General features: G+C 38.2%; 1 protein-coding gene across 5 annotated transcripts in view; it reads left to right on the top strand.

The window, feature by feature from the left end:
- The window catches only part of DYNC1I1 (dynein cytoplasmic 1 intermediate chain 1), a 308,734-nt gene that overhangs the window by 287,376 nt on the left and 5,381 nt on the right, over positions 1–15,977 (top strand). For all 5 annotated transcript variants that reach the window (XM_041727422.1, XM_041727417.1, XM_041727419.1 and 2 more), the window contains one exon: positions 3,433–3,558. In XM_041727422.1, the coding sequence (XP_041583356.1) occupies positions 3,433–3,558 (126 nt within the window). The remainder of the gene's footprint in view (positions 1–3,432; positions 3,559–15,977) is intronic.

A 15,977-nucleotide genomic window follows, 5' to 3' on the forward strand; every position in this document is an offset into this window, starting at 1 on the left:
GTATTTGTTTTTTGTCTTTTTGTGGTGACTTTTCTTTTTTTAACTTGAATATTAAATATCCCTCAGTTTAATACAATGAAATGGGCTCTTCATCACTTCCTGGCTTGTGATTCAGGGCAGCTCCCCATAAATAAGAAGGGACAGGTAAGGGGAGCGAGTGCTGCAAACTCTGCATCAAGTGGAGAACAAGAGAAAGGTCTTTTGAAGTGTTTTGAGCAGGAAGCAACTCAGCCTTTTTAATTAGGAGGCCTACAGCTGGAGGATATGAGGAGAAGGAGGTTCCCCTACTATTTTTTTGTGGGAGGGGGGCAGGGCAATATCCCTCAGGTGTTATTATTGAGCCGTTGTATCTCGCAAAATTCCGTACACCTCTAGCCACTGCCAAATAGTTATCTTCTGAAAATATTTCAATTTAAATCTGTGTTTTCTTTCTGCTACAAGAGCTATGTGACAGAGGCAGGGGTTACGTAATGAAGCATCTTTGAAAATTATCAAAAGGCATGAATAGTGCAATGCTCATCATTTGGGATGTTGAAATGTTCATAACATTATTGCTTTTCACGAAAAGATGCTATTATTTGACATTGTGTTGGTTTCCCAAAGTCTTTCATCACCGTTGATTAAAATCATATTGCTTCTACTTGCTGGAATAAACTCATTCACTTAAAACAACCAAAAAACACACGTTTTCCAGGTGGGCTTAGGAGACCCCCCCCCCCATATCAGAAATCAGATCTACTAGAAGTGATGTTTAGAGGTGATATCCCACTATGATGCAGTAGACTGAGTGTTCTACACTCTCCTTAATAGTTCCTATCTAACTCGTTTTGTTTTGTTTTTAGTCTGCTTTTTAGGTAAAATGAAATCAAGGTGTCAACATTGCAAAATGTAATTTTTCCCTTCTCTTTCTCTAGATATCAAGGCACAACCACATAAGAGTTTTATAGCTAACCATTTTTTAAAAATCATTAGGGGGCATGCAAACTGCTTAGTTTTGTGGTAAACATAATTCTGCTTTCAGAATAACAGTGGATATATCGAATCAGATTCAAATCCAATAGCGAACGGAACACTTTTTAAAACTCTAAGGTCAAAAAAAAATAAAATAAAATAAAACTCTAAGGTCAAAAAAAAATAAAATAAAATAAAACTCTAAGGTCATTTTTGCCTTCGATCAAGTTGAGCAAGATTTTTCAGACACTTGTCAGATTAGGGTTTAGATGTGTGTAAAAAAGAAAGAGAGAGAACCTGAATTCCTAGAGTGATTCGTTGGTGATGGTGTTGTTGAAATGACTGTACTTTTGGACCAAGTTTTCCCAACTGCTCCTATGCAGGGATAGTTCATATTCACCTACCTCAATATCACCGCCCTCCACACAATGTAGTAATCTATGCTGTGTATCTCCCTGGTTTTGCGATTAAAATTATTGAGCCTTAAAAAAATGTGAACATAACTGTGAAACCAAAGTACAGAAGTAAGATAGAGTCAATATATGGATTATTTTCATTAGGAATTCATCAACTTTTGAGAGGTCATATGAGTCAAACTAATAAAATATATTTTATCATTTCCTTCAGCACTTGATAATTTTTTAGCACATGTCACAGGCTGTGACAGTCATTTTTTAATCATTTATAAGATTTGAAAGGATATTTTTAAATAGTTAAAATATTGCCCCAGTGTGCTTCTCAACAAATAAGATTCTTTAAAATATATTAGGCATAATTTAAAAGGTATCAGAAATCAGTTTGAGTGATTAGTTTTTTAACATATTCATATTAAGATTCAACATTTGTATTCAATCTTCAAGATTATTCATTGATAAAATCTGATATCGAACAGAGTTAGGCAAAGTGTGATCCTGTACAGTCTCCCTAAATTATGGTGTTAAAACTAACTCTGAAAACTCTATAGCTGAATCGCGGATTGGTTCTCTGAGTAGCACACTAATAATAAAGCATATTGACAGAATTATGGCCCATCTAAATTCACATTGTTTTGGCCTTTGAAAGGTCTGGTTAAAAATTCAAGCTCCAGCCTGCACAGCAGGTACCTTTATTGTCGAAATTGTGTATTTTTTTAAAAAATAAATGAGTTGGGGACTTTTGTTTTACATTTTTGCTCACAACTGACATACAGTGATTTAAGCGGGTAAAAGAATTTTTATTGATTTCAAGATTAAGTTTAAACATAGATTCTTACATATGATGGAGTTTTTATTGCTATTTTAAAGATAGGTATTGGGTCAATAATGTCCTATAAACAGATGGTTTCAATTCCCTGAACAGCAGAATGCCGGGAGTGCTAAGGCCCAGTACATGTCGGGTTTCTATCCTAAAACGACCTGTTTAGTAGACACAGGTCTTAAACAGTGGCGGGAGAGGATCTCTAGGGCCCTCTTCTCACTGTTTTGTTTTGTTTTTTTTTCTTTCTGTTTCGAGATTTACTCTCTTCTTTTTTAATGGCCTGTTGTCCTTTCCTATTCAGCATTCTTGTAGAGGGCTCAGAGATCTGATCTATCAGTTATAAACTCCCAAACTTAAAGACAAGAGTTTACACAACTGTTGATAGAAGAGGGGTAGACCCACTAACATCTTTTCCTAATACTAGGGTTCTTGTAGCAAATTCTGCAGGTTCCATTTCAGCACCTCCAGTTCATTTTAATAATAAGTATGATAGTGATTACCCACATGGGCAGGTTTCAGTGTTGATTAAAGAATATGTGAGGCCTCGTCTACAAATAGGTAGGTGTTGCAGTCTCTCAGGATACCACCTTGGGGGCATTTCCAAAGTTAGAGAGTGCTTTGTCCACCCTGACACTGACAGGAAGGGGGGAAATGGGGGAGGAGGGGGAGAAAGGTAAAAAGAAAAAAAAGAAAGGAGATTTCGAGCTTTTGAAGTTTTGCCACCTGCATTTTTTCTTCTTCTTCTGATCATCCCCTCCCCGATGAGGTTTTGAGGGATCAATACATATTTTTTCCCTGAAGACACACATTAATATGACCTTTATTCCACCACCACCCCCCCTGCCTTTTGTAGTATCTCTAATCTCAGTAAATCCTGAAATCTCTCTCTCCATCGATCCATAAATCATGACCCGATCGTGAAGTATCACATTTAGCTGCTGTTTGTATGGTCGGACATACACCCTGAATAATCCGGAGAAATATTTGTCACTTGCTGCCCACTGACTGTGGAAAAAAGACTCTCCAGCTTTTCTTTTTGTTGTTAAAGTGTCTCCTCTCTACCCCTTCATTCAGTGGAGCATATGATTTAAGAACAATGAATCCTTTTACCCCGCACAGGGGATGTATATCACTTTGTGCACATGAAGGCAGAGGTGACTGACTCACCCAGTTAAACGTATCACTAAATTTGTGTATCTGAATTCAGATTCAGATTCTCTGTTGCCGTCGTCTCCCCTTTGACAGGTGCCAACAGCAAGTGTGGCCATTGAGGGGGCTTCCGCCCTAAACCGTGTTCGCTGGGCTCAAGCTGGCAAGGAGGTTGCCGTTGGAGACTCAGAAGGCCGTATCTGGATCTACGACGTTGGAGAGGTACGCATACTTTTTGGTTTGTGGGTTCGGGTGTTTTTGGTCGTGTGTGCCTGTGTGTGTGCGTGGCTTTTTTTTTTTTTTTTTTGGTATGCCTAGTTTACAGACCTAGTGAAATTATTGACAAGACCTGTGAGCCGCCAGTGCCCGCTTGAGTGCGTTTGCAAATTGCCATTGACTTCAGTGGGGTTTGGTGAGGCTTCCTTAGGGCCTAATTTGGTCTTCAGGCTCCGCACACAGGACACTTTAGTTAATGATCCAGGCGCTTTTCAGAGTGCTGGAGAATTCCCAGCTATCCTGGGAGGAAGCGTGGCACTTCCGACCAATTTCAGGAGAACAAAATGAGTTTGTCAAATTCATTGCGCTAGGGTTGGATTTGGAATTTGTTAAACAAACAAGCAAACAGCCAGTCCAGTTTTCATGATGTTCGGTTACAATGTGGACTCCTACTCTCCAGTGAAAATGTAGCCGGTTAAAGAGGCTGACCTCATGCCCCTTCCACGGCACACACGCTACAGCGGCTCAGGGGGATCAGAATGTTGTGCCATTTTCATGACATTCGAAGTTATTACATGAAATATATACCTCTGGTTTATCTTATTACCTGATATCTGAGGTATTCCGGAATTACATGGCACATATTGAAGGGGGAAAAAAAATCTGTATTTTTTATTTCAGATAAATCTCTTTAAATGTTTATACTGCTTTTAATATTACCTTATAAATCAGCTGCACTTAAACGTGTCTGTTTATTCTTACTAAATGGGAAAGCGTTGACAAAAACCTTCATCTGCAATGAGGTTAAAGAATTTTTTCCTTAAAGACAAAGAAAATATTGAACTTTCAAGCAAAACAAAACAAGAGTGTTGTGTAATGCTGGTCTGGCGTAATATGAATCTAGAATTTGCATTCCAGGGGGAAAATCTACCACATTTGTATGTATAACACCCTGGGCCTAGGCAGTACTCTGTGCCTGCCTGGTGATGGGCTTAGCCGATCACTCCGAGGAGGGTTCCGTACGGTTTCCTCAGTTGGCATTCTGTAAATTTGGGTCTCCGAGGGCTTGTTCTACACTAGAACCTTAGATGAATGCATTACATACTGCTGTACGGTGGAGTCGATTATGTTGAAACAAGCTAGGTGTTGTTTTGTTGTTGCTTTTAATTCAGCCATAAAAGAGAAACTGAAGGACTTAAGAAATGAGTTTTCTATTTGACGACATATAGCCCTAAGTACAACATGGAAAAATCTCTCAGTTTTACTGCATGTTATCTAGTTCATTAGACAACCCCTTAAGTACTCCTGATGCCACAGCTGAGTCATCCTGACAGCAACAAAGACCAGGTTAATATTCATCCCCAATGGTGAAGATGCAAATGGTCTGGTGACTATTGACGTAGTTTGGAGTCTTTGGGAAAGAGAATACCCTCTGAATCAAAAATATTACCTTTGGTTTTACAGCAATATTTTCTCCAATGATTAGTCGTTATATTTGATGCATCTTTTTCACTGTCTCCATCAAAATAAAACTAAGCAACAACAAAAAGTCTTTGTTAGTTCATTTACTAAAAAATTAAAAAGCTAGCAAAGAGGAATATATATATATATATATTTGTATTTATATATACACATATATATAAAACACCCAAGGTTTCTTTTTCCTTTCTCTTTTTAGTTTATAACAAATGTAATTGTGAGAGAGAAAAAGCTGTGGAGACATGCTCAGAGACAAAAATGGCAGAAAATAGATGAAATTTAAACTCTTTTCTCCACCTCTCTTGCTTATTATACATAATGTCCCTTAACTCTCTTGAGATCATATGCAACGTAAACTGTTTTGTCCAAGAGGGATGAAAAGGAGAATAGTTTAACAATCTGATTTATTTCAAGAATGGCCTTCTGAAAAGCCTGTATGTTGACCACAGGTATTTTATGTGTGTGTGTGTGTGTGTGTGTGTGTATAGTATGTGTGTATATGCATTTCTTGTTATCTATAGGTAACATATAACTTATAACATATTAGAAAATACATTATGACATATATGCAGAACTTTCTGTAATAAAGTGATTTTTATAAGCCTGTGGACAGAATTACTTGACTATGACTCATATTTTAGGAGGATATATGATTTTGCAAAAGTTGCTTTGGCTGATATGTGGCTGCTAAAACTTCTTCCAGGTTGCTATCATCATTCCTGAATTGTAAAGTGTTGTTAGACTCATATTTCTACTATTGTAGGGGCAGGTCAGCCTGGTTTTCATTTTTATATTATTGCTCTTACTTTTCTAAGTGATATTACAGACTATAGAAATGTCTGTAGCTGTAGGCCAGTCTGTCTATTGTCTGGAGTCTAGACAGGCTATAGAAAGATCTCTGGGCCACATAATAGACCAAACAATTTGTAGGGTTGCTTATCCTCACAAATTCACTACCCGGAAAAAAACGGATATACTATTTTATTGAGAGTAGGTAATATTATATAATCTTCTAGTTCTTCCATGAATGACCAAAAAATCAGGGTAGGCTTATACATTTAACAGTTCTTTCTGTATGGTTTAGTCACAAACAAAGCCACCTAGAGCTCAGAAAAACTCAGACTTAACAAGATAATGTTGTCTTAACTATAGTTTTTTCCTAAGTACTTTTGTAAGGTATTTACAAATTTAGCTCATATTTATTTCTGGGGAATGATAAAGGGGAGAGTCCTTTCCTCTTTGCTCATCTCTACCCTATTTTAAATCTCTCAAGGCCAACTCTGTATAGAGTCTCCATGTACTGAAAGGGAAGCGGAACTTAGCTGAAGCCCACTTCTGAGGGATGGTAGCTCACTTCATGGACAAGTGCCGCCATTATTGTAATTATTGCTGTCTCGTTCACCAGCCTAGAACTGACAGAGCAGAGCTGTACTTACAAGAGAAAGGTACCCTCTAAACAGTGCCTCCCCAGCCTTCCAAATCACCTAAACTGCAGAAAGCCAGTCAGAGTGCCTTCACAGCGAGCTGGCCCCATTTAGAATTTGAGGTCAAATCAAGGCTGGTGCATGGCTGACGAGAGGAAGGGGTATGAGCAGGAAGTGATTTAAAAAGGAGAAAATATAGAGGAAGAGAGAAAAGATGGCATTGAGGATCAAATTGCCAGTAGACTGTGCTACCATTATCTGTATTCAGAATTGGTCCTCTGGTCCCCATTAACACTGAACCCCTCACCGAGGTCATGCTGGCCTTTGGACAGAAAATGTTGCTTTATGGAACCCTCTAGGAAAGAAGATGAAACGGTTTTAAATAAGCCTTATAATACAATCTGGACAAGAAAGTAAATGGTGGTTTTTAGAGTATACTTTGTTGATCCATTTTCTTTGAGACCTCAGTACATTGAATAGGTTTCTGTCTGCGGGAAGACACCTCACATTCATTTGTCCCTGGCTTGTTTGAGGAAGAAGGAGGGGCAGCAGGCTCTTCCTCACCAGGGTCCTATTCCAGGAATGAGACTGGCTTCATGGTTGCATCACCTGGGCAATCTCACAGACCCTGTGCATAGAGGTGTCCTGAGCTTGCTTTATTGCTTAGCTGTCACTGTCTTGCAACTGTTAAGAAATTTTTCAACAAGGCACCCCACATTTTTATTTTGCACTGGACCCTGCAAAATTATGTAGCCAATCTTGCCACAAGAGTTTTGCTCTTAATCCCACTCATGACGTGAATCGGAAATGAAAAGTTACGGCCTTGACCTAGACCATTAGGGAAAAGGAGAAATCTTTAGAAATGTGGTCATTATATGTAGTACAGGCTGTGTGATCTTATTACTATCATCTATGTCTTAAGATTATGTAAAAATGTTGAATGTGTGGGGCACCTGGGTGGCTCAGTCGATTAAGCACCAAACTCTTGATTTCAGCTCAGCTCATGATCTCAGGGTCGTGAGATCAAGCCCCGTGTCAGGCTCCATGCTTTAAGATTCTCTCTCCCTCTCCTTCTGCGCCCCTCACCACCTCCCTCTCTAAAAGAGAGGAAAGAAGGAAGGAAGGATGAAAGGAAGGAAGACAGGCAGGCAAAATATGTTGAATGGGAATAGCAATGGCTGTAGATTACAAACATCATGAGGCCATAGAAATGGAGCTGAAGCAATACTGGATATTCTCATTCACCTTCTTGTTTTCATCATATTGTAAGTTCAACGGAAGGTATAATAGAGTTTTAGGGAAGATATCTAGGATGCCTACCACAGGTGGAGTGGAGACAGATAGTCTCTCTCTGTCATTCCATTGTCACACCATCATCAGGAACTCCCTCTGTGACTACCAGTGGAGATGTCCCCATTCAGGTCCAAGTAGATGTGCTTCCTGGGAGACTTGGCACTCAACCAGGAGAGCACTGCAGGGAGGGACTCTGGTGTCAGCGGTTGTGAAGAGTCGTCTGTCTCATCTCCTAACCCAGCTGAGGCTGCAGCTGCTGCAGGGAGTCCCAGCAGTGTCCCCAGGATCATGCCCTTCTCTATTAGGTACAATTATCCTCCATGACTTCTACGATGATGGCAGAGAGCAGTGGCCTGAATCCAGATTTACTGATGCAATTTATTATGAACTTCTGAAGGGGTAAACAGAGGATTGTGTACGAGCTCACTGAAATCACTAGATTGAGTATGTCCATCCCCCACCCCAGGTCCCCTTTTTCCTTTTTGTTGCATTTAAATGGCAAAGGCATGAGTAATGTCTTGGACCTATAACTAATGAGGTAAAATATAAAACAGCAATGTTTTCAGATAGGCCACATGATGCTTTGTTGATATAGCACACATTTTTGGTTGTTTGATTTCAGCATCGTATCTGGAAAATATACCGTACACATTTATTTTCACAGATAGGGGTCTATTTTCTTTGCGAAGCAGGTGCTTAACTCCCATTAGCATAAATGGAAGTTATGTGAATTCAGTGAAAGACAGAGAAGACCCCTTTTTTATTTGGCTATGATTTTTATGCTATTTGTACATCCTGAAAGTTATTTAAATAGGCAGTGGTTGCATGTACCATTTAAATTTTCTAAGATCTACAGTTGAAGATGAGCGTAGCTCGAATAAATTTTGAGGATCTTTCTCTTCAAACTGCAGGATGCAGTCTGTTTGTTGTGGGGCTCTATGATCCCATTCAATTAATTGAAACATGGATAACAAGTCATAAGTTAACTAAAAATATAACCCCAAAACGTTGAGTGTATGCTGCTTCAGAATATACTCGTCGAGAGCTGTTAATCATTGTTGGATTTTTTTAATGATGTGTGAACACACATATTCTAAGGAATTAAAAATAAGAATTACTCACCACCATGGCTCCTTTACTGAATAGCAAGCTTTTCTATATATACATGGAGCTGATTTTAATAGCACATGGGCCAGTGAGTATAGAATTATTCACGTGTCCTGATGATTGATAGTCAGCCTATCTACCTGTCTTGCAGATGTGTTTTATAGAAAGCCCGTTGCTATTGTTAATGCTTCAGTGCTGTCACACAGATGGGCTGTCATAAATATCCCCTAACAACTATGTTTGCTGCTTATCTGAATTAGTTAGAATGCTGTTTGCAGCTCCAGTTTTGAAAGAAGCAGCTTATCCTCCACCTCCTGTTATTTCTTTTTCCATTAACCTCTTCCAGGGAAGATTTTGTTTTCAGTTGTGATAAATACACATAAGTTTCAAATCCCTGATTATATTTCCACAGTAGTCAAATGATAAAATTCCAAAGTCATTTTCAGTTTACAGCCGAACTTGAAAAATAAAATGGCAACTTAAAAACTAATTTGGGAGATGAATAAATCTCAGTGCCCTCAGCTTTATTGGTTTGGTATCCCACTCACTAATTGCCTAAGAAAACATGCATTCATCTTTACATTTTAACCCTGAGCTGCGGCGGCATTTCAAATCACTTGTTTCATATGGCTCTTTGGGGGCTGAAAGAATAGCAGTTATTTTATTACAGATTTCAAGAAGTAGAGTAGGTTTGACATTCGTTAATACCATCAAAAGGGTCTTGAAAAGTTCTTGGAAAGGAAAAATGCAGGTGAATGTAAAAGATCAAACGGACCCGCTAAAAAGGTAAAGCGTGATGTAAAGGTTTGCCTGAGTGTATTTTAGAACTGAAGGGAAAAACTAGGATGACAGTTTATTTGGGATCCCAGTGGGAAAAACGGCCTATGGCGATAGACTTTGGAACTGTGGTCCAGGTGTAATGGGTGAGGATTATTCAAAAGCGCCTCCCACAGTTTTCTCAGCCAGCTAGCATTTGGACAGAAGGAAGCGATCCGCTGAGCCATCTCTCTTGCACTTTAAAGAGTGGTCAAATATAGAGGAATCTGATAAACTGGAAGTGCTGGGAGTTCAAAAGAATTTGAGTGACACAAAATAAATACAATACGTTTCTGGTTTTTAAGTGGATTACACTTAAGCAGTAATTGTTAGCTTTGTGGAACTACTTCGTGTTTGCCAGCAGGACGGGCCTACATCAGTCTTCCACAAGAAGTTGGTGCCCTGAATATAAATAATCCCCCCTCCATGGGGAGGGGGTGTGCAGAACACAGAATATTAAGTTAAACTGAGATTTGGGGGTTAATTCAAGTGAGAGTCCCTTAATGAAAACAAACTGGATTTGAAATCCGTTCACTTAATTATTGTGCTTTAGGAAGCCATCAGCCCCTGCTGATGACGAACCCCATAGCATGGCTCAGCTGTGGCAGCTTCCAGAAGGAGAGGGGAGCTGGGCTCAGCTTCCCCAGGTCCACATATAATCACCCTAACACTTGTGTTTCTCATTAAGTGAGTGTGGCCACAAGTTGCTCGATTCTTGAAGGTCTTTGCAAGTCCTGGCTTTACTCTTCAATGGATAAACATTATTATTTTCTTTAGCTGATGCCAAACACTTCCTGGAAAAGATTTTGGCATAAATTATTCTGTGGTGCCAAACATCCAGATAAAAACTGCAAATCCAAATACTTAGTTCTGTCTATAATATCGAGATATTTGATGACACAGAAACAAACCATTGGGATTTTCAATGGGACTTTTCAGTTTTTACCTGAATTTCTATTGCCTTCGCCACAACGCTATGCAGTCAAGTCAAAAAGCAGAAAGGCATATTTGTATGTGCAGATTTGGGGTGCTAATAAATATAATTACCTAAAATAAGCTACTTTGAAGTAATATATTAGTTCGTTTCCATGTCATAATAAATTACATGTATTTGAAATAAAATAATTTGGTTAAAATGTATGATTGTAATTTTAGTATTAACTTGATTTCTTCTAGGAAAAGTGCTTAATTTAAAAAAGAAAAAGAAAAAGCACTATTAATTCCAATTAATGTTATAATTACTCATCTTATAGTGAATGTAGTAGCAGTGGCTTTCATTTTGGTAATTATATATGTAAAAGACCATAATTAAACTAATTATTATATAAATAGTGTGCTTATTCAGGTACATTAGCTTATAAAAATGAATTTATAGGATTAATATCTTTTCAAGCCACTTTTTTTTCTGGATTGATAAGAAAATACTTCTGACTTTTATGTATTATGGAGAAGTTGATTCAGTGAAAAGAAAACCCTAATATCTAATTTTATAAAAACCAAATTAATGTGTGCATAGTAATTTGCAATATTCAGTGAAATTCATATATTCCCATTTTGGTGATAAATGGTCTATGAATATAAACCTTCTGAAACAAGTACCAGTTTGTATAATTAATCATCTTTATGATTCTTCTGTGATTTCAAACTGTCATCTTCAATAGCAGTTTGGATTTTGAAGCAGTCATTAATTATAGTGTTAAATTTTTTTTTATGGCTGACAAAATTGTGTTTAGTTTTAGAATTTCAAAACTGCTAAATTTTATCTTGAAAAATTACTGCTTAGAACAGTAGCCTCAAATCACAGCTTAGACCAGCCGAGCATGAAGCTGCTCCAATCATCTGTGAGGCTGGATTAACACTGGCCTGTATGGAAATGGAGAGTTGTTTGTTTCTCACAGGAGTATATGTGCTACTATTGGTATATCTAAAAAATGGTATGAAATCAGGTATCTGCTTATGCACGTTTATGCGTAAATATTTATATGCTATATAGGTTGGACTTGCAAAGTGAGGAAGTGAATGAATCGTTCTGTTCTAATTTCAAAGAAGGTTTGCATGAATTTCTGAGGATGTCAGCTATCAGAACATCTACATTTTAAAACATGAATTATTTATCATTTAGGAACTATCAAGGCTTAACATTGTTGAATAAATTTTGCACTCTTACTTTTTAGGATGGCAGATAAAACTGATCAGTGGTCTATTCCCTAAGGTCTTTCTCCTTGTGGCCACACAAGAGTTTCTCAACATTTAGATGAGATATTTTATTTTTATTTATCTTAGCATAAAGGACCCATAGGTAAAAAGTGAACATCTTCTAGTAGCCTAAAAACCAGCCACCCTTTTGATTTAGGAAAAATGTTTTATTTTTATGTATTAGTTTGGCAGACTTCCTTAGGTTAATCACATTCCTCAGTAGGGTTTTTCTAATGTTTAGAGTGCCACGTCCACAGAAACATGCAAAGCGGATACTTACCAGTTGTCTATTTGAACAGGCTAACCTGGCCCAGCACAGTGCCTGGCACAGAACAGGCGCTTCATCAGTATTTGGGTGAATCAATGTCTCAGGTGTGAAAGTTGAGGTTAAAGGAAAGCTTAATCGTATGAAGCACCCCTAATGCAGCCTCCAGCCTGACTCTAGATTGACGGACAGAAAAAATAATTCATTTAACTATATTTGCTGCACAGAGAAGGATATATAGAAAATATATCTGGAAAAGAGAGCTCGTGCTTCTTCCCCGCTCCCTATCCCAAGCCCGCGCCCCTCCCGCGCTTTTAAAAGTGAGCAATTGGCCACTAGTGTAATGAAAGCCTAACAGTTGATTCAAATAGTTGTCAAACCACTGGAAAAATGCTTCCTTTTCATTGTGCTTTTTTTGGACACTATAGCTATGGTAAATCATGAACTACATTATAAAAATACCTCTTTTATGCCCAAACATTCAGTAGGAGGGAATGACATTTCTTTTATTACCTTGGTAAATGTTTTTAAGGTGTTTAGCAATAAGCTTTCTTTTTGTCAAAACTGCTTAGATGCAGTGGTTGCTAGGAATTTACTAGAAAACCTATGGTTAATAATATCAGGAAGGAAAGGGATATATGTTTAGTCAGCTAATATGACAGAGCAGCTTGAGTAGCACATGCTTTGTTGTTTCCCTGTCATTTTCTTGATCTTTTCTGTTATGGAAAAAGAGTGGTAATTGAAGTTTACAAAGTTTATTTTCCATTATTGCCCATCAGCCAATGTTTTTAGCACTTTTTCCATTTTTTGGGCAGAGGAAAAGATTGTTCCAAATAATAGGAAAAAAAAATAATGCTTAAGAGAGTTCTCAAGAAAAAAAGGATGATGAGATTTTAATACAAATGTGAGCAAGGTCATCGGTAGGCCTTAGTAAATTAACTCTTTCTTCTTCGGCTGTGATTCTTTTTTCCCTCCGCAGGTAATAACTCCAGCATTTCATCGAGCTTCCTATAATGCTAAATTTTTAACATGAAGAACATTAAAAAAATAGTAATTATAAATTATTTCCTTCGATGGTTGCTGGCATATTGAAATTGATATAGACCCATGTTTATTACTGTTTACTTTTGACTTTATGTCCTACCTTTATATCTTTCCTTAATTGGGTGGTAATGGATTTTTTTTTAAGTGGTGTTCTCACAAACATTCTATAAAAGTCAACCACTCATTTAAAGATACCAGGAAGGGCAGCCCTGGTAGCTCAGCGGTTTAGTGCTGCCTGCAGCCCAGGGTGTGATCCTGGAGACCTGGGATCAAGTCCCACATCAGGTTCCCTGCATGGGGCCTGCTTCTCCCTCTGCCTGTATCTGCTTCTCTCTCTCCTCTCTGTGTATTCTCATGAATAAATAAATAAAATTAAAAAAATAATAAAGATACCAGGAAGAGAACTTTGGAAGAGCAATCTCAAGCTTCTCTGGTAGATGAGGGGTCCCTTAGATAGGATTTTTATGATAAAATAGGTTTTCTTCCTTTCTTAACCAAAAGTAGATCTCGTCAGACTACTGTAGGTTTGCATCCTGCTAAGTCCCACAGAAATGTTAACCTACTGACTGGGAATAGCAGATGCTGCCGAATGGAGACTGATGGAACTTCCACCCTCTGGCCTGCCCTCAGAGGACTGTAAATGCGGAGTTAGCACACAGCGTATCTTCCGTGGTAGAACCCAGCGTGTTTACCCGCTCTGTATCCTGCGCTCTGGCTTGGGGTTTGGGTCCGTGGTTTCATCCATTGTTACCAGTGATGCTAGACGCCCCCACGAGTTAAATACAGTGGAGCTTGTATTTATGTGAAGCGAGTACGCTTGCTCGTTCCAGCGGCTGCTTCATTGCTTATTACCTCCCACTTTGCTTCCATCTGTGTGTGTGGCGGAGGGAATTGTCCTAAGAAATATCAGCTTCCTCTAACACAAACGTGTATTTGTACACCAGTAAGTCCACAATCTCCTGAATTGGGGTGCCATTAATAATTGCACTTTTAAAAAACCTTTTAGGGCTTAGAAGAGGTTTAGCAGTCGTTCTGGGGAAACCCACATTCGCTTCCACGGTTTCTGTAAATGCATTAAAACAACAACAACAAAATCAATGCATATTAAAGTGAAAAGGTAATTTGTAAGATATCTTTCTAACAGAAAACTTTAATTTTTAGGTTAATACAGGAGGTAGACTGTCATGTATGTGTTCAGAATCAATGGTTAACATAATTGTCCCAGACTTTTTTTTTAATGACTCCATTTAATTAAAAGATTACAGAGATGCTGATGAGCCACACATCCATGGAATACTTATCCTGAAACTTGGAGTCCTATTCATTTTAATTTGTTTGGCATGCTTAATGTTACTGAGAAACCAAACTGAAATCACCGAATAGTTTTTTGTCTTAATCGTCCAAGATTTTTTTTAATTAACCTACTTTTATATAAACAATGTCTGAGACAGATATTTTTACCATAAAAAATTCAACATCGGGCTGGTAGGAGTTACTGCAGATAAGGCAGCTTTTTAAAATCAGCTGCTAGGTACTATAAACCCTTTAAAATTACTAACAAATGAGGGAGGCTTGACTGTGGACTGTTCAAAATTGTTAGCCATGTGCTTATAAAAAGGGACACATGAATGATATTTGTGTATTTAACCCTGGTTATAAAAAGTCATTTGATTTTTATAACAGCATGTTCAGCGGTTACAAAGCCTTAGGACTAGAGCTAAAAATGTAAAATCCCACGGTACAAAGTACCCTAACAAGGAAATAGCTAGGGAAAGCTGTAGTGGCCTTATCTGAAAAATAAAAAATATGCACATATATGTAGATATATCTGTATTTATAAAGAATAATTATACTTTACATTTGATTTTTTAAAATGAGCAATAAAAAGTACTGGGAGATCATTTTTCTTGTGTTCTGAAAAAACCCTTTCCCATACCCAGCTCATGAAATTTAGCTCATATTAAAAGTATGACTATTTAGGAAATTATTTGTGTGGGTTTTCAAGAAATCAAATGTAATAAAAATGAGGAGTATTTCTTTAAAAATGAAGCTCTCTACAGGTGAAAAGAAGAAAATGGAAGAAAGAAAAGGAATGAAGCAAAAAATAACCAAAAAAATGGAGTCGAAGGGAATAAGCATTAAGGAAAAATAAGAAGAAACATCATTTCTGCAGGGTTTATAATGTGCCAAGCACTGTGCTAAGCCCACTGTATTTGGTGGTGGGGTGGTGGGGAGGTCCTATTTAAGATTCACAAGAGTCCTAGGAGATGGGTCTCAAAATTCCTTTCTCACAAATGATCAGAGACATTAAAACATAAATTTCATAAGGACACACAGCAAATTAAGTGGCAGAGCAGGGAAAGAAACTGTGATCTGGCTAATACTGGAGGTGGAAAAAGTCAACGCTGCTCCGGTCTCAAAATTTAGTTCTTCTGCAATCTCTACCTCCCTTTAAGTGCAGGAGAAGCCCAGGCCAGACACCCAGTGGTCAGGCCAGTTAGTTGGGGGATGGGCTGGGACAGGATCCAGAGGCACCCTCCCTCCACTGCACTGAGGCGGACGGGAGGGGGCAGGCCCATAGGGCCTCAGAAGTAGGAAGGAGGGGACTAACGTGATCAATTCTCATAAAATCTCCACAACTTGTACACTTTCGCTTTTTATTTTTGACCTTTTATCTTCTAAGAATCTTAGAAGATTTAAATACAACCTTTGGATTCTTTTAGCAGGTTGTTCAAAACACATTACCTGCCTGCCACTCTGCTGGCATTTCAGAAAGGGGCGAGGCTCCCGATTGCCCCGCA

This window comes from Vulpes lagopus, chromosome 13, assembly GCF_018345385.1.
Source record: "Vulpes lagopus strain Blue_001 chromosome 13, ASM1834538v1, whole genome shotgun sequence".
Taxonomy (NCBI): domain Eukaryota; kingdom Metazoa; phylum Chordata; class Mammalia; order Carnivora; family Canidae; genus Vulpes; species Vulpes lagopus.